A 20282-nucleotide genomic window follows, 5' to 3' on the forward strand; every position below is an offset into this window, starting at 1 on the left:
TTCGGCTAGTTTCACTTCGCAATATCACATTGTTATGACTTGCTAGATCATTAATGTAAGTTGTGCATTATAAAAAATATGCATATGCGATACAACGATGGATAAATAAAGAGCAAGGAAAGAGGGAAGTTGCTCAGCAGCCGAAGAAAAACTGATTAGTGGAGTACACTGACGAGCCACGATAATACGACCGTTGCCAGCAGCCAGACTGAATGCAATCTGGGAGCGCTGCAGGGATGTGACGCGATAGGGAAAGCATATAAGTGCAAGAGAAACAAATGGGTAATCATTGCATTGATGATATGGATTATAAGTTTGGAAACCCTCTGACATACGCGATTTTGACAAAGGGCAGATTATTATGAACCGGTGCCTGTCGTCGAACTTACCGGAAATGACTAAACTGGACGACTGTTTGCGTTCCACTGTCGTGAACATCTATGGAAACTGTTGGAAGGACTCTGAAGTCACTAGTGGGCGAAAAGATGTTGGACGGTGACGCCTCATCGCAGAACGTGGAAGTCAGAGGCTTGGCCGCTCTGTAAATTACGATAGGCGGCTGTCTGTGGCAGATTTGACGACAGACTGCAATGCTACTGAAGGCAAAAGTGTTCAGGAGCACACCGTTCAGTGCCCACTGTTCAACATTTGGTGGGGGGGGGGGGGGGGGGAGGGGGTGGAGGGAGGAGGTCCGCAGCAGACGACCCCTATGCATTCCCATGTTGTTGAGCAAACGACATCATCAGTTACGATTCTAGTGTTCATGGGATCATCGTTCACGGGATCACGTCGGTCAGTGAGAATGTGCCAAGTTTCTTGTTACACTAGTTCGGTAGTAGTGTCCGGATTCGTAGTCATCCAAGCGAGCGGCTGTTCGAAACATGCACCGTGCCACGAACAGGGACTGGTGGAAGCGGCGTTAAACTTCCAAGGGACATGTGTTAGTAGTCGAAGGCACCGTAACAGCTGTGGAGTAGGTCAAATTTACTGCGGACCAGCTGCATTCCATTTTGCTTAAAGTCTTAACCGACGACATCTTCCAGCAACGTAAGTATCCTTGTTACAAGGCCCAAGTAAGCTTTTTAAGTTCTTGTCAGCGCACACTTCACTGCAGAATGAAAATTCATTGTGATTTTTCTAATGTTATGGATCCACCTTCGTTTAGCTACTCTCTTATTTCTTAGAATTCAGCAAAGATTGTGTATTTGTATTGAACTGGGGACCTTGAAACGACGGAATGGTTTCGTCCCGCCGTAGCCCTTAGTGGTTCACAACCCCACAACAGGCCACAGCAGTCCACCCACCCCACTGCCGCCCCACACTGAACCCTGCGAACCCCTCGGGGAACGTCTCAGACCAGACGAGTGTAACCCCAAATGTTTGCGTGGTAGAGTAAAATGTTTGCGCAGCAATCGCCGACATAGTGTAACAGGCAGAATAAGGGGATCCAGCACGCATTCGTCGAGGCAGATAGAAAACAGCCTTAGAAACCATCCACAGGGTGGCCAGCTCACCAGACCTCGACGCTAATCCGCCGGGCGGATTCGTGTCGGGGATCGGCACGCCTTCTCGCTCGGGAAGCCGCGCGTTAGAACGCGCGGCTAGCCAGGCGGGTTTCAGCAAAGATATTCTTTGGCCCATCTACTATGCAGTCGACTGCCTACATTTCCCAGCCGCTTCAATTACCTTTGCAGTCATAATTACATCTTCCATCTGCTCGGATTTATTTATTTTACTGTCAGTTCTAGTAATTTCCATGATGCATCTTTCCACTGCTATGCAGCTTTTAGTTTTTGATCTATTTTCGCCATAGATGTCCTTGTTTCGCTGCTCTATACAGGGTGTCCCAGCACGAATCGTCAGTATTCAGAGATATGACAGGAACGGTCATTCGAAGCAATAAATTCTTATAAGCATGGGCTCTAAAATGCGTTCGTTACGAGTTATCAGGACATCTTCATGTTCGATACTGTGAAACAAGTCTGTTTTACTGCAAGTTCTTTGCTTTCCATATTTTGGGAGGAGGTAGGATCGGTCAAAACAAGGAAAAAATGTTCCGTAAACATGAGCTGTAAAATATATACCGGGTGATCAAAAAGTCAGTATAAATTTGAAAACTTAATAAATCACGGAATAATGTTGATAGAGAGGTAAAAATTGACACACATGCTTGGAATGACATGGGGTTTTATTAAAACCAAAACAAAAAACAAAGTATTGCTAGACGTGTGAAAGATCTCTTGCGCGCGTCGTTTGGTGATGATTGTGTGCTCAGCCGCCACTTTCGTCATGCTTGACCTCCCAGGTCCTCAGACCTCGGTCCGTGCGGTTATTGGCTTTGGGGTTACCTGAGGTCGCAAGTGTATCGTGATCGACCGACATCTCTAGGGATGCTGAAAGACAACATCCGACGCCAATGCCTCACCATAACTACGGACATGCTTTACAGTGCTGTTCACAGCATTATTCCTCGACTACAGCTATTGTTGAGGAATGATGGTGGAAATATTGAGCATTTACTGCAAAGAACATCATCTTTGCTTTGTCTTACTTTGTTATGCTAATTATTGCTACTCTAATCAGATGAAGCACTATCTGTCGGACATTTTTTTTGAAATTTGTATTTTTTTGGTTCTAATAAAACCGCATGTCATTCCAAGCATGTGTGTCAATTTGTACCTCTCTATCTACATTATTCCGTGATTTATTCAGTTTTCAAATTTATACTGACTTTTTGATCACCCGGTACTTATTCATCTTGCCTATTGTGAGACATTTGTCTTCCACTCAAGAAGTGTAACTGTTGAGGTATGCATTATGCAGCCCTTATTTACTGTACAACGTTTTCATGTTTTGGTCCTTGCTACCTTCTCTCAAAATATGGAAGGCAAAGAGCTTGCAGCACAAGAGATTTGTTTCACAGTATCGAAGATGGAGAAGAGAGCATAGCTCTTACGGTATGTATTTTACAGCCCATGTTTACTAGGCCCTTTGTTTTCAAACACCTTTCCTGCCATATCCTTCAGTACTGAATATTCCTCCTCGTGCACCTGTAGATCGTAGCCATATACTCGAAGAAGTAGAAGCCACAAGGTTTTAGATTCTGTCTTTGAAGACAATGTGGGACGTTTGTTGCAAGTGACAGGAAAAATAAGATAATTACCAAAGAGCTGAAAGGTAAGAGTTTGTGTTTGCCTAGAACAAAGTCGTTGATAGTGTTATCACTATTGTATGCCACTAGTAAGGAACGGTTTTTAGTGCAAAAACCATTTAAAAAGTGAAGGTACTCAACGACCAATGGGAAGATGTGTCTTTGGAATTAGGAGAGGCAGGAATACGAAGAGACGGAGCAGCTAACAGACTGGAGTAGGTGACATAACTGTGAGACTGTAACGGAAATCAAATTGAAACAGGCAAGACTTACAATCAAGCGAATGGATTCTATATTGACCAAGAGAGCTCTCGGGTCAATTTTAAGGCATAAGAACAGACCTATGCGACTACCTAGTGGAAGGTGCGAAGGCGACATTAGGTAACATAAATCAGTAGCATTTCTGCGTGTAGGAGAAGAAGTTAAGAGCAGATCTTCCTCCAACGGTAGGTCAGATGGCTGCTGCTGCTCTCCATAAACGACACACAACTTGATAGTCATCAAGTGCACCTTTCAGTGATGGGACAACCAACTGTTCTAATAAAAAGTAGGGCAGTCGATTGTAACTTTTTCGTTCAATCGGTTTTTTCATTGGAATGAAACAGGTCTCTGAGGCCCTCTTAACTATATGAATGTTGTTCACTCATTCTCCGGTTATGAGTGGTTTCACTTAATGTGAGACAACTTCTTTTAGAGACAAATAACATATTTCAAGGAGAGCTGCATAAAAAAAATTATTTCTGAGCCTCATAACTGACGTAAATACTACAGACTGGTTTCACTTGAGAAGAAAGAATGAATAATCGAGTCAACGACCTGTATCGATTCTTTTCACTAGATTGTTCCCAAAAACTCATTTCACTCGAAAGAAATGAATGAGTGATAATGCAACAGATAAGCGAAACTACAACCAATTGAATCGATTTGTTTAATTAGATAATTCACATATATTGTTTTCGCTTAAGGTTAAAAAAATGGTTCAAATGGCTCTGAGCACTATGCGACTTAACTTCTGAGGTCATCAGTCGACTAGAACTTAGAACTAATTAAAACTAACTAACCTAAGGGCATCACACACATCCATGCCCGAGGCAGGATTCGAATCTGCGACCGTAGCGGTCGCTGGGTTCCAGACTGTAGTGCCTAGAACCGCACGGCCACGTTTTCGCTTAAGGGAATGAATTAAAAATTCAACTACAACCGCATCAATCGATTGTTTTCCAACAACTGACTGAATAGATTGTTTTCTTTTGCTGATGAGTCTGAATAACAGAAATCACCTTTTAGTTCAATAACACAATTAAGTACCCTATACTGCTTTTGCAATGAATAAGATATAAGTTTCTAAACAACAATTCTTTTAAGGAACTTTTAGTTTCTTTTCAAATTTAGCTTTCTTATCTGACAGCCATTTAATATCAGTGGGTTAGTGATCAACAGTTTTGGTAGCAGCGTCATTCACCCTTTAAAGTCAGTACCGCCGTTTGACGGTTGTTTATTTACAGTGTTGAATTTACACTTACACAATCATGATTTCGGCTTCAAAATGCCAGTATCAAATGTTTCAAGTGTTATAAATTGCCAAAGATGGCGTGCTGTCGTGTATTTTAATACGACAGTATGCCAACTTCGGTAATTTATAACACTTAAAACACTTGATAAAGGCGCTTTGAAGCTGAAATAACGATTGTGTAAATGTAAATGTAACACTGTAAATAAACAACAGTCTAATGGCGGTACTGACTTTAAAGAAATACATTATGACTGTGGTCCCGCATTACGAACAATAAATGCGTCTTATAGATCTTTTCATGCATTACAGTTCTCAGTGAAACTCACTGATGCTGCTCCATCACGATGTCCATGAATTCGCCTTCCATTAGGTTGTCTCTATATCTTTAATTATCTCTTGGATCCAATGAAGAACTTTACAGATTCATCCATCAGCCAAATCGCCTGGTAGTTCGATCAGAAACGAAGGCACTTTAAAGACGGAAGACCAAAGTCCCGTGCCGAGCTATCGCTTTTCCTCGAAAGGCGTCGGTGGAGATCTCGTGGTTCGCCCACTGCGATGGCAGCGATAAATGACTTTCTCTTCGTGCGACCCGTGCGTTTACTGAATGTGACGTACGGAACGCAGGCCTTGATGGGTGGCCAGATTGCGCCAGGAACTGAGATGGAAGTCCGCTTTCCCGAAAGGCCGAATGCGTCGTGTGGAAACGACTCGGCAGCCCCAAGGTTGCCGCCCCTGTTTTCGTGCCGCGAGGAGATGAGTTTGAGGAGAGAGTGGGTCTCTGGTGCAGTAGCAGTGCCGACTGCTCGACTGTGGCAGGAGATGAGCGATGCTTCCGTAGCTGCCACATTCGAAGTTCCCGAATGTTATTCATTTAGTGATGACGACGAGACTCTAGATCTGGGATGCCAGAGGTTAGGTCAAGGACCATCTACAAAAACTGTACACACCACAAGCTACTGTCTAGTGCGTGGCAAAGGGCACTTTGTACCAATATTCGTGATTTTACGCTTCAACCGCATTTGAGTATTTAGCGGGTGAAAAATGGCTATCAACAGATGTGAAGGTAGGTCAGCAATACTCCCAAGAAAGTGACAGGACCTTCGCGATTGAGATTATATATATATATATATATATATATATATATATATATATATATATATATATAATTCGTAGAAACAAAAGAAGTTTTCAGTCGCCAATTTTGATAATCAAATCAATTACCGGTTTTGATCATTACGATCATATATATATATATATATATATATATATATATATATATATACATCATCCTTCAAGACTGATTATGCCTTTCAGCGTTCAGTCTGGAGCATAGTCCCCCTTATAAAATTCCTCCATGATCCCCTATTCAGTGCTAACATTGGTGCCTCTTCTGATGTTAAGCCTATTACTTCAAAATCATTCTTAACCGAATCCAGGTACCTTCTCCTTGGTCTACCCCGACTCCTCCTACCCTCTACTGCTGAACCCATGAGTCTCTTGGGCAACCTTGCTTCTCCCATGCGTGTAACATGACCTCACAATCCAAGCCTGTTCGCCCTGACTGCTACATCTATAGAGTTCTGGGAATGAACTCTCTCTCTCTCTCTCTCTCTCTCTCTCTCTATATATATATATATATATATATATACATATATATATATATATATATATATATATATATATATATAAAATTCGTAGAAACAAAAGAAGTTTTCAGTCGCCAATTTTTATACTTAAGTCAATTATCGGTTTTGATCATTACGATCATCATCAGATTGACCTGTCTCCTTAACTTAGTAGAAGAAAATAATTTTTTTCGTCATGATTAGCGTCGTCACAAGTATAAGAACGTGATAGGAGTATGATGAACATTAATGGCCCATTATGTATGGCCGACGGTAGCACGCTGTCGGACCGTTTTAGTTTCCACGAATTCTAAACACTGGATCAATGCGGTCTTGATGATGGTCATGTCACCGCTCAAGAGTATATACGTATGGTCTATTGCATAACATCGGAAGCTCCATCAGGTGGTCAGTAGATGGTGCTGTTGTTCATGTGAAGGTATCAACCTCAGAAGGTAGTGACCAATTGCAGGAAGACCTGTAGAAGATCGATGATTGGTAGAGGGACCAGCAGTTGATCCTGAACGTAAGTTAACGTAACGTATTGTTCATAAATACAACACTGTACGATTATACCATTGACGACAAGCCATTGCAAATAGTAGGATAACTATCTAAAGTACCTAGGAATGACCATTTGCTCCGACCTAACTGGAATGATCGTATTGTAAGAAAACCAGACACTTATGTGGAAGTAATATGTTGCCCGACTTTTCCCAGAACTTACTCCTTCGGAATTTCGGTAATAAATCTCTCCGTGACGCACCACGCCTCTCTTGTAAAGTATGCCACTGACGTTTGTAGATCATCTCCGTAACGCCCTCGCGCCGACTGAACAATCCAGTGTGGAACGCGCCACTCTTCTTTGGATATTCTCTTTCTCTTATATATGTCCTACCTGGTAAGTATCCCATATTGATGAATAGTACTCAAGAATCGGTCGAACAATAACCTTGTAAGCCACTTCCTTCGTGGATGAATTACATTTCCTTAAGATTCTTCCTATGATTCTCAGTCTGGCATCTACTTTTGCTTCTATTTGTTTTGTATGATCACTCCACTTAAGGTCGCTCTGGATAGTTACTCTTAGATATTTTACCGTAGATACTGTCTCTAGCAATTTCTCATCAATAGTGTAGTTGTATACTAGTTACATTCTTTTCCTGCGTATGCGGAGCATGTTCCCTTTTTTTTTTTTTTTTTTTTTTTTCGTTTAGGCTCATACGCCAGAGCCTGCACCATTCAGTAATCGTCTGCAGGTCATTCTGCAAACCGATGCTGTCTTCTGGCGTTTCTACTTCTTATCGACTACCGCATCATCTGTGAGTAGGTAACCAACGCGTTCTACTAGATCGTTTATCTGCACTGTAAACGGTAACGGTCTTATCACGATCCTTAGGGTACTCAGGAAATAACCTTTAAATCTGTCGATGTTTTCCGTTAAGAGTAACGCGGTGAGCTCTATCTGCATGGAATTTTGAATCCAGTCTCAAATCTCCGATATTCGATAAGCTGTTTTTTTTTTCTAAACAGTGGTGCGGCACGCTGTCAAGTACCTTCCTGAAGTCAAGCAACACGGCGTCAGCCTCAGCGCCATTGTCTGCAGCGGCATGGTTCTCATGAAGGCAGAGTGTGAGCTGAATTTCACAAGATCACTGTTTGCGGAATCCATGTTGATTTTTATGGAGGGTATTTTCGTTCTCCAAAAACGTCACAAATCTTTGATCGTAATATATGTTTCATAGTTCTACAACAGATTGACATCAGCTATATAGATCTATAATTATAAGCAGCTGTCGTATGGCCCTTCTTCAAAACGGGAATGAGCTGTCCTTTTTTCCAGTCGCTAGGCACACTTCGTTCCCCAAGCGATCTACGATAAACTGTTGCTAGAAGAGCAAGTTATTTCGCATAATCTTTGTCGAATTTTACAGATATCTCATCTGGTCGTGGTGTCTTTCGACTACTAAGTGATTGTAGTTGCTTTTCTCTTCCACAATCAATCACGATTATTGAAAGGAGGGACTGTGTTATGATATTCCGTTGTGTAAAATTTTTTTGGAAGAACGAATTCAGTTTGTCCAGCTGCAACATAGTCGCGTATGTGAACAGTGATCCAATACTGTCAAATGTTTTATATTCCAGTCTTTCATCACAATATCAATTCTTTTGATGATGACCGGTTTCAGTCAGTAATGACCATCCTCAGATCTACAAAATAAAAATACCGGGTGATCAAAAAGTCAGTATAAATTTGAAAACTTAATAAACCACGGAATAATGTAGATAGAGAGATAAAAATTGACACACATGCTTTGAATGACATGGGGTTTTATTAGAACCAACCCATATTACTAGACGCGTGAAAGATCTCCCGCGTGCGTCGTTTGGTGATGATCGTGTGTGCAGTCTCCACTTTCGTCATGCTTGGCCTCCCAGGTCCCCAGATGTCAGTCCGTGCGATTATTGGCTTTGGGATTACCTGAAGTTGCAAGTGTGTCGTGATCGACCGACATCTCTAGAGATGCTGAAAGACAACATCCGACGCCAATGCCTCACCATAACTCTGGACATGCTTACAGTGCTGTTCACAACATTATTACTCGACTACAGCTATTGTTGAGGAATGATGGTGGGCATATTGAGCATTTCCTGTAAAGAACATCATCTTTGCTTTGTCTTACTTTGTTATGCTAATTATTGCTGTCCTGATCAGATGAAGCGCCATCTGTCGGACATTTTTTGAACTTTTGTTTTTTTTTTTTTTGGTTCTAATAAAACCCCATGTCATTCCAAGCATGTGTGTCAATTTGTACCTCTCTATCTACATTATTCCGTGATATATTCAGTTTTCAAATTTATACTGACTTTTTGATCACCTGGTATATACACGTCGTCAGCAGTGTGTCCTTAATGGTTTTATATGGGTAACTGTATTCGTCTTTTACTGTATGACAATTGGTTTCTATAATAGTTATCAATATTTAAAAGTCTGCTACATGTATTTGACCTAATGCGTTTTAACAGATTATGTTTCCTACGTAAATGATGACTACATCTAAGCCCACAGTAGCGACATCTATGTAGGATGTAGGCAAACATATTTCTGGTAGCTACTGTACTTAAGTAGCCAGTTGCAAAAATGACTGTGTGTACTGTGTGGACTAGTCTACACGTTATTTTAGATCTATGTAACGATGCTGTGCTGAGTATATTTATATGTTTTGACGATACCATTACGGCCTTATCACTTTAGGACATAGTGTAGAAAATGTACGTTTTACCCTATTTTACCTTTACATTTCCCCTGTTGTGTGATAGTATTTTGTGATACCCAATGCTGTATTGTGTTGAAAGACACATTGCTCACGAGGTGTATATATTGTTGATCTGAGGACGGTCATTACTGACTGAAACCGCTCATCGTCAAAAGAATTGATATTGCGATCAAAGACTGGAATAAAAGAATTTAATGAATTCAGTGTTTCTGCCTTCCTTCTGTTATCCTCTGTTTCGGTACTAGTATGGTCTCTGACTGAACTGAGTAAATGGGTTCGAACTGCTTACTGATTTTACGTGACATCCTGGTAGTAAATGGGTTCGAACTGCTTACTGATTTTACGTGACATCCTGGTAGCCGGGTAGAGCAGTATTTCTTGACTTCTGAAAATCACTTGACTTAGTACCACAACTACGCTTGCCATCAAAAGTATGATCATATGGAATATCAAGCAAAATCTGTGACCGGACTGATGATTTCCTGGTAGGGAGGAACCACCATGTTATCTTGGAGAGTCATCGACAGGTGTAGAAATGACTTCGGGTATGTCCCAGGGAGCCAACGGCCTTGCCGCAGTGGTAACACCGGTTCCCGTCAGATCACCGAAGTTCACCGCTGTCGGGATGGGTGACCATCCGGTCTGCCGAGCGCTGTTGACAAGCGGGGTGAACTCAGTCCCTGTGAGGCAACTGAGGATTGATTCAGAAGTAGCGGCTCCGGTCTCGGAAACTGACATACGGCCGGGAGAGTGGTGTGTTGACCACGTGCCCCTCCATATCCGCATCCAGTGCCGCCTGCGGGCTGAGGATGATACGGCGGCTGGTCGGTACCGTTAGGCCTTCATGGCACGTTTGGGAGGAGTTTAGTTTTAGTTTTATGTCCCAGAGAAGTGTGTTGGGACCCCTTATTGTTCGTATTGTATATTAATAATCTTGCAGACAATATTAATAGTAAACCTCAGTCTTTTTGCAGATGATGCAGTTATCGGTAATGAAGCACAGTTTGAAAAAAAAAATGGCGTACATTTTCTGTCGGGTCTTGATAACTTTTCAATGTTGTGCCAAGATTGGCAACGTGACTTAAATGTTCACGAATTTAAAATTTTGCCACAGTAAGAATCGGTCAACTCATACAAATACCTTGGTGTAACGACCTGTAGGAATATGAAATGGAACAGTCGCATAATGTCGGTAGTAGGAAAAGTACATGAATGATTTCGGTTCATTAGTAGAATACTATGGAAATGCAGTCACGTATAAAGGGAACTGCTTACAAAACAATCATGATACGCAGCTTAGAATATTACAGAAGTGTATGGGACTCGTACCGAATAGAACAGAGGATATTGAACGTATAAAAGGAAAAGCGGCACGGATGTTCGCAGGTTAGTTTGACCCTTCGTTCAAATGGTTCAAATGGCTCTAAGAACTATGGGACTTTACATCTGGGGTCATCAGTCCACTGGAACTTAGAACTAGTTAAACGTAAGTAACCTAAGGACATCACACACATCCATGCCCGAGGCAGGATCCGAACCTGCGACCGTAGCAGCCGCGCGCTTCCGGACTGAAGCACCTAGAACCGCTCGACCACAGCGGCCGGATGACACTTGGTAGAGTGTCACAGAAATGCTGAAGGAACTGGCAAACACCTGAAGACAGGCTCTAACAATACCACCACTTGCAAAGTAGGTTAGAAATCAGATTAATAATGTCGCTCACGCAGCATATGTTCGCTTTATCGGGCAACAACGAAGTTATTGACTGTGAATGGTATCGTCGGAATGGAAATAATGAAGTCACTGTAAAAAAGTCATTAATTTTGGCACTTATCTTGAATGGATTCCCACGTAGATTGCGTCGAAGTTGTTATGGCTCATCTTGTTGTTTCTAGGGCGATTTCACTTTGACTGCTAGAAGGTCCAGATCTGTATTTTAGCAATGTTTGAAGACCTAACAAACGCGTTTTTCAGGAAATTCTTAATGATTAAACAATTCCTGATCAGAACAATGCTATGATAGAAATAATTTCTGCCTTGGTGTTCACGATCCACATTTTTATTAAACTTCTTGTAAATTCACATGTACTTCTTCTTAGTTGTCACATCATCAAGAAAACAGTTTTGTATCAATCTTCATATATTTAATTTTCACTTTAACCAAACACAAGACTTGACTGTTCTTTTACAAAGCGAAATAACAACTTAACTTCTGCAAAGTGAAACAAAGACTGCTCTGTGCACATTCGCGCCAAAACGGTTACAAGTAAGTCAAAGATTATGACAGTCTCACAGAAATGAATACATACAAGAACCATATCACCGTAATACATCGATACATCGGAGTACGTATACATTAATAAAACCAATGTGAATATTGTCAGAAAAATATGTCTGTTACTTCGCAGAAAAGTAGTACAATATTCCTGGTATCGAGAACTGGGGTTGGAGTGCCGTAATGGTCACGTAAATAAAGAACCATTACAAGGCGCATACTATCCGGTGAAGACTCATTGAGAAAGATTTAAGAAGTAACTGTAAGTGATGATCTTAGGGATATTCAGCAACCACCGAAGTATTGTCCCCACAGGAATCGGGGGGACAGAGGCGTTTAAGCACTAATTCTTCCCGGTCTCTATACGTGAATAGAAGAAGAAATTGGTGCAGATAGTATCTGCATTGACCTTCGTTAATGGTACAATGGGAAGTACGGTCTGAAACGCACTTCACTTGGTTTACAGAGTATGTATGTACATTATCGACAGCGGTGCTGTCTTCGGTGCGGAAGGACCCGGTTTGAATTCCGGCTGCATCCTCTAAAGTAGGGAGACCTGGATGATGATGATTATGATGATGATGATGATGATGATGATGATGTTTGGTTTGAGGGGCGCTCAACTGCTCGATTATCAGCGCCCGTACAATTTCCCAACCTTTGCTCAGTCCAACCGCGCCGCTTTCGGTAATGATGATGAAATGATGAGGACAACACAAACACCCAGTGATGTCGAGGCAGGTGAAAACCCTTGACCCCGCCGGGAATGGAACCCGGGATCCCGTGCTCGGGAAGCGCGAACGCGACCGTGAGATCACGAGCTGCGGACAGGGAGGCCTGGGAGGTGGTCTTACTCAGCCTTGTGGATCCGAATGATGAGCTGCTTAGGTAAAGAAGCAGCGACATCGCGATTGTGTCAGTTGTGAAGAATCTTGTTTTCAGCGCTCATATCGTTTATGGGATTGTGGAGCGACCCCCGTTTCATGGAACCCGCTACAAAATGTTACGAGTGACTGTAGTCTTACGCAAAACCGATGGACGGTTGTCAGCTATCCGGGCGAGAAGCAGCGTTGATGAATTGGGATTTCCAACGTAGATACAAAGGATCGGAATGTCGAGGTACATTAACGCTGCACATCGACCTGGGTGTCGAGAGCCGTTCGTCGAGACGGCGGTGATAACTGCGACGCTGATGGCTGACAACGAGGCGAGCTGTGCTGACGAGTGCTGTGTTGTGTGTGTTGTGCAGGAGGCGGAGGAGAGCATGAGCTAGCAACAGGCGTGCAGGCGTGGACCAGCAGACAGAGGCAGAGCCAGTCAGCATGCTCAAGTGGCTGTCCGGGGCGAGGCCCAAGGGTCCGCAGCCGGCAGAGGTCGTCACCGACGACCCGCTCGCCACCATACACGTCGCGGCGGGAGGCAAGCTGGATGGGCCGCTCGAGATCTACGCCGTCAGCAGGTGAGACACTCCACCGCTTCGTCGTGGCGCCAACCCAACTATTCTGCCCACCTCACCAGTTACTTGGAGCCAGAGCTCTCCCAGCCAGCTGTACACTGCCGTACGATCATGGGCGTCCGCAGAAGGTATTGCAAAAGTACACAACTGGCCACTACAATTGCTACACCACGAAGGTGACGCGAAATTTAACCGACAGGAAGAAGATGCTGTGATATGCAAATGATTAGCTTTTCAGAGCATTCACACAAGGTTGGCGACGGTGGCGACACCTACAACGTGCTCACGTGAGGAATGTTTCCAACCGATTTCTCATACACAAACAGCAGTTGACCAGCGTTGCCTGGTGAAACGTTGTTGTGATGCCTCGTGTAAGGAGGAGAAATGCGTACCACCACGTTTCCGACTTTGATAAAGATCGGATTGTAGCCTATCGCGACTGCAGTTTATCGTATCGCGACATTGCTGCTCGAGTTGGTCGAGATCCAATGACTGTTAGCAGAATATGGAATCGGTGGGTTCAGGAGGGTAATACGGAACGCCGTGCTGGATCCCAACGGCATCGTATCACTAGCAGTCGAGATGACAGGCATCTTATCCGCAAGGCTGTAACGGATCGTGCAGCCACGTCTCGATCCCTGAGTCAACAGATGGGGACGTTTGCAAGACAACAACGATCTGCACGAACAATTCGACGACATTTGCAGCAGCATGGACTATCAGCTCGGAGACCGTGGCTGCGGTTACCCTTGACGCCGCATCACAGGCAGGAGCGCCTGCGATGGTATAGTCAACGATTAAACTGGGTGCACGAATCGTAAAACATCATTTTTCCGGATGAATCCAGGTTCTGTGTACAGCATCATGATGGTCACATCTGTGTTTGGCGACATCGCGGTGAACGCACACTGGAAGCGCGTATTCGTCATCGCCATACTGGCGTATCACCCGGCGTGATGTACGGGGTGCCATTGGTTACACGTCTCGGTCACCTCTTGTTCGCATTGACGGCACTTTGAACTGTGGACGTCACATTTCAGATGTGTTGCGACCCGTGGCTCTACCCTTCATTCGATCCCTGCGAAACCCTACATTTCAGCAGGATAATGCACGACCGCATGTTGCAGGTCCTGTACGGGCCTTTCTGGATAAGGAAATGTTCGACTGCTGCCCTGGCCAGCATGGGCTGCATGGGCAGCTGTACCTGTACACACCATCCAAGCTCTGTTTGACTCAATGCCCAGGCGTATCATGGCCGTTATTACGGCCAGAGGTGGTTGTTCTGGGTACTGATTTCTCAGGATCTATGCACCCAAACTGCGTGAAAATGTAATCACATGTGAGTTCTAGTATAATATATTTGTCCAATGAATATCCGCATATCATCTGCATTTCTTCTTGGTGTAGTAGTTTTAACGGCCAGTAGTGTATAAAATTGCCATTTTTGAAATAAACGAGTTGGTCATTTCCGAGACATGTCACGCCATGAGAACAAAATTTTGTAGGTGACACAAAAGAAAAATACTATAGCACAAAGGCTTGACGGTTGTCCATTCAGTATATGGATATAATCTCTGCACTCCATTCTTTAGAAGGGGGACGGGGTAAAGTGCTTCACCCCTTCCCCCCCCCCCCCCTCCGCCGGCCTGCTACGGTCGCAGGTTCGAATCCTGCCTCGGGCATGGATGTGTGTGATGTCCTTAGGTTAGTTAGGTTTAAGTAGTTCTAAGTTCTAGGGGATTGATGACCACAGATGTTAAGTCCCATAGTGCTCAGAGCCATTTGAACCATTTGAACCCTTTCCCCCCCAGCCCCCCCCCCCCCCCTGCGGACGCCTATGCGTAAGACTTTCTCTCAACACTATAGTGCTTCAGACAACCTATATTGTAAGTGTCGTAGTAAAAAGGAAGCATAGTTTTGTTATCTTCAGTCTGACGAAGATTGGTTTCATGCAACTCGTAACTTACTGTAGTTATGGTCTCCAGCTGGAACGCTGGTTTCATGCAGCTCTATACTGTCCAAGCCTTTTCGTCTCTGGATAACTACTGCAACCTGCAACCTCGTACATCCATTTGGAACTGCCTAATACATTCCGGCGTTGGTCTCCTCTAAAGTTTTTGTCCACCACAGTTCCCTCCATTAGCAAACTGAAACTTCCTTGATACCTCAGGACATGTCGTACGAACCAATCCCATCATTCAGTATAATGCTGTAAATGTGCTATAATTTAATTCCTTCCCAATTCGATGGAGTACCTCGTCATTAGTTATTCGATCTACCCACCTTCACGTTTCAAAAGCTTCTCTTCTAAGCCAAAATTTTTACCAACCTCGACTCGGTTGCATACAAGGCTACACTGCAGACAAATACCTTCGGAAAAGACATCCTGAAATTTAGAATTCATGCTCTATACTAACAAATTTCTCTTTTTGGGAAATGCTTCTAATGTTATTGCCTGTCTTCATTTTATATCCTCTCTGCTTTGGCCATGATCAGTTATTTAGCTGTCCAAATAGCAGAACACGTCTACTGCATTTAGTGTTTCATACCCTTACCTAATATTCCAGTATCATCTGATTTAATTCCAGTACGTTCCATTACTCTTGTTTCAATTTTGTTGATGTTCGTCTTATAACGTATTTTCAAGACACTCTCCATGCCGTTCAATTGCTCTTCCAAATCCTAGGCCGTCTTTCCTAGTATTTTTTTGCTGCAGTTTGACCTCAGTACAGGTTGTCTATGACCTTTCGCTCCCTATATTTTATCGATGTTATCTTAAGAATTTCATGGATTGTATTTCGGTTTACTAAATCGCTTGAAGTGCCCTTAGACATGCATTTAGTCACTGCTAGAATTGCTTTTTTAACTAAATAATGTCTTATGTGTATTAGTTTACTTGTAATAAAAACTAAGATCAAGGTAGTGCCACTATATTGATTTGAACCGTTGTCCTCACGAATGCGAGTCCAGTGTGCTAACCACAGCGCCACCTCTCTCTGTTTCGGCAATACAGGTTGTGGCAATAATAATGACTGAAAACTATTTATGTTAGATTAAGAAGATTTGTGTTATCAGTGCGAAATAGTTACTAATAATACTATTACTAACCTCTAAAGTTGCACTCAAGGACAGCTCTTAACGAAAAGTTGTTAATAGCAACCCATTTTGCTTTAATTATTTTCTTTAGCAAAGGAAGACGTTTATTAGTAAAAGGATAAAATGACATATTAATCAAAATTGAATACGATTATTTGTTAAGCTGGATGCCAGAGGCAACTATTTCAAATCAATGAAGTTGTCAAGTACTCATTAATAAATAACAATCACATATTTAAAGAAACTACAGATTTATGACTTAATTTGTCCAGTCTGGACTTAGGGCCAGTGTGGATGCGAATTCAGTTACTTCCGTTAAAGACTGTCTGGAGCATCTGGCGAAACGCTTTCGTGGTACGGGTACATTACTATGGCGTGCACACAGGCGTTGAGCTGAAGCGATGCGTCTCTCATGGCAAATCGCAGCTGGTGCCGTTGGTTGAACCTCGGGCTGTATTTCTTCTGTGTTGTACGGGAACATAAGAGGTAGTTTTTCCCACACTGTAGTTTTCTGCTATCATCTGGAAGACATTCACCAGAAGGTGGAAATGTGCTACTATGCTATTATTTCTGAGATGCAGGAGTCCTATCTTCATTTTTGTTTAGGGATTTGGAAACTTGTCCGTCACACACGAAAATCCCTGCCTGTAAACAAAGTGCAACACATGACACAAGAACAGATCTGTAATTCCTCAATGTACGCCTTCGTCAAGTATCCCTTTTCTCACCATCCACAAAATATGTCCCCCTGATTTCTTATTAATGTGAGTTCACATCCATATGTGAACAAGGTCTAGTTAATTATTACATTGCTGACTGGCACAGAGAAATCCGTTGAACCAAGAATACTATATGATAACGCCTGAATAAATCATTTTAAAGTAAGGAATTTAACACATTATTCTTACAAATAAAACATATTTACTTGGTCTTAATGGTGAAGCAATGGCCCAGTTGAACAAAGACAGAGGGAGAAATTGTATGTGAGGTAGTTTAAACAACAGAGTAAACACTGATATCAAATGATTTAGGGAGCCACAAAAAACCTAAAATAAATCGTGAGCAGGGGAGGATTTGAACATTACTCCTCATGTACTGGAATGCAGCTTAGAAATCACTCCGTCACTTCGGTTGCTCAAATTGTCAGAACTACACAGAGCCTCTGGAATAACCTGTCAAGAAGACAACAGCATTTCGAGACATAGTAGGAAAAAATACTTTCCCTTACGTCATCTTATCTTCCGTGATTTTGTCAACTGTGGTACTGGAACGTTGTTGGGATCGCTGATATCTTTCCTGAAATAAACAGAGCTGAACACAGTTTGCCATTTCAGGAACTCTCATAGTTAAAACTTTTCGCCTTCATGTATAGAATTTAATTAACTGTCGATGAAAAGGCCTTTTTTCTGAACTGTGGACCTTCGTATTCCTGGGAAGCTATTGAAGAGTGACCCGCGGACAAAACCATATATTTCTACTGAAATATGCTTTTGAATTCACCTGCCGTCCTTCCTCCTGTTGTTAAATGCATGAATGCAACAAAAGCGAACGAGGCTGCTATTCAACACGAATGAAAAGTAACAAAAATATTTCTGTTCGTAGAAGAGCTCTTGCTACATTATTTTTCTATATGTTTGTCTGCTTTATGAATGCTAAGTCTTATGCCAACAAATTTCACCAAAAGAATGGTACGGGTTTGCCGTTTCGGTAATCGTCAACGCGGTTTTTCATTCGAATACTTGAAAAAAATCAGAAATAATTATTTTTTCCGAAAGCAGGAAGGAAGATCAATGTTTAACGTTCCATCAACGACGTGGTCATTATAGACGTAGCACAATCTCGGATTGAGGAAAGACCTACAAGAAAATTTGTCGTGTTCTTTACAAAGAAACCATCCTGAAATTTTCGTTAAGCAGTTTTGGAGACACCTGGAGAACCTAATCTGGTCGGCCAAGACGGCAACTACAACCTCCATCTTCCCGAGTGCTAGTTTTATAGGCTTAGTTACGTATTCAGTGCTCACAAGGGTCCTTTTTAACTGTTAAGCAATGGAAAACTAAAGTGTCATATTACAAGTTTCATTCAGTTCCGCCACATCGGCATTCTTCCTTCCTTTGAAGAGGAATCTGTAAATACACCACCATGATGAAAGCCACTGGCAACAGTGGTCGAAAGATGAGGATGTTAAAGGACATGATGTTGTGGTCACACACTCTGAAAAGTTTTACAGAAAATGTGTATATATTGTAATTGTGGTAGAGTAGAACCAAGTGGCGTTCGGGCAGCAAGAAAGTAAACAACCTTATAAAAAGTAGCAGTCTGTCTTCAAATTACACTGTACTTACAGCTTCGTAAGACTGCAGAGGATACATATCGTATGTTCGTAAAAGCAAACGACGTATCTCATATAACAGCTAGAAATTTACATTAACATCGAATCTGTGGCGTAGTGGAAAAGTAGCCGCCTTTCGCCAAAAATGAGCCAAATTACACCAAGGGATAATCAGAGCTTGCTTTGGAAGCAATGGAAAGTATAATGTCTTTTAAATGGAGTCGCCGAAATTGTAAGTACATGATGCAATCGAACTAAAGAAGAAAGAAAGAAAGCTGGCTGTCCACTTAAAGAGTAGCCGAATGTTACTTAACTAGCAGTGTTCCGCAATTTCAACTGGTAGATCAGCTTTGGTAGTCATTTGGAAGGAATGTTTGGCTTCGGTTGTCAGAACGAAAAACAATTATTCCTTCTTGATGTACCTAATGACTACCTCGTGCATCAATAAGCCGGAAGAAGTTGCGCAAAGGTAAGAAACTAGATTGGTAGCATGGATAAAAATTCAGTGATCATTTTCACTGTTCCTGTCCCCTCTTCAGATCGCTTCTGGGAAATAACTAACAAGTGCCTTCCAAAAATTCAGTGGCCGGTGCATTCCATACCTTTATTCAGCTGAGCTAATGTTCCGTCTCGTTCCTCGTTCAGCATCTCTCAGAATACTCACGTTAATGCAGTGTCCAAAATGAAAGGTAGAGCACCACGTCAATACTTAATATTTTCTTGATAAACACAAAGGACCATCTGTAAAAGAAATTAGCGTCGCTAGACCCTTTAACAAACTTGTTAAATACATTTAGGATACGATAAAAAAGAATTAGAGAGAAATAAGCACAGTATGCTGCTATAGTCACTATATTCACTAATGATGGATTGCAAGTGCCTAAAATTGTGTTGCTAATTTAGTTATACTGTAAAATGCCATGACTAAAATCGTTTTGTGATCTCCATTTCTTGTTATTTATAGAAAACCAACGCAGACCTTACCTAACTTCGATTTCCTCAAAGTCACGAATGACCCAAGAGAATTTTTTCAGCTACATGTTTTCGAAAATCCAGCTGTTCGAGTGTTCTACCAAGAAATATTGCACCCTGTTTATGACACTGGACGCATACGGGAAAGAAAGGATTTAAATCCCGTCTGACATTCCTGATTTTCGTATAAATAGCTTGAGGCAAATTCTAAGACGATTAGTTTAAATGTGCACGATACCTTTTTATCCACTACTATCGTCCATCTGTGTTAGCGCTTCATCATCGACGTAGACAATACGTTAAATTACAATCCTTCCTCCACTCCTACTCTGATATCTTTACTTAAAAGAAGGGTGTGTCTCTTTTCTAAAACCTTTCGTTTTGTGCTCATTGTAGGCTGCAGGGAGTGAAATACTTTTGCCTTTTGTAGTCGAAAAGATTCCAGCTAGAATTTTCATTTCTTGTTTGAGAACTTTCCCTTAAAAGAAGTTGGTACTGTCTACTTCGCTCAAGTAGTCTAATATGCAAGTTACTACGAACACTATCACTATCTGTATGTTACATCGCTATCAACTAACGAC

The 20282-nt window shown here is 42.2% G+C and overlaps 1 protein-coding gene across 1 annotated transcript in view; it reads left to right on the forward strand.

Moving 5' to 3' along the window:
* The window catches only part of LOC124613440 (WW domain-binding protein 11-like), a 184704-nt gene that overhangs the window by 12931 nt on the left and 151491 nt on the right, over positions 1-20282 (forward strand). Inside the window, exon 2 of the mRNA XM_047142141.1 lies at positions 13095-13304. Within this exon, the coding sequence (XP_046998097.1) occupies positions 13168-13304 (137 nt within the window). The 5' untranslated portion in view covers positions 13095-13167. The remainder of the gene's footprint in view (positions 1-13094; positions 13305-20282) is intronic.

This window comes from Schistocerca americana, chromosome 4, assembly GCF_021461395.2.
Source record: "Schistocerca americana isolate TAMUIC-IGC-003095 chromosome 4, iqSchAmer2.1, whole genome shotgun sequence".
Lineage (NCBI taxonomy): Eukaryota > Metazoa > Arthropoda > Insecta > Orthoptera > Acrididae > Schistocerca > Schistocerca americana.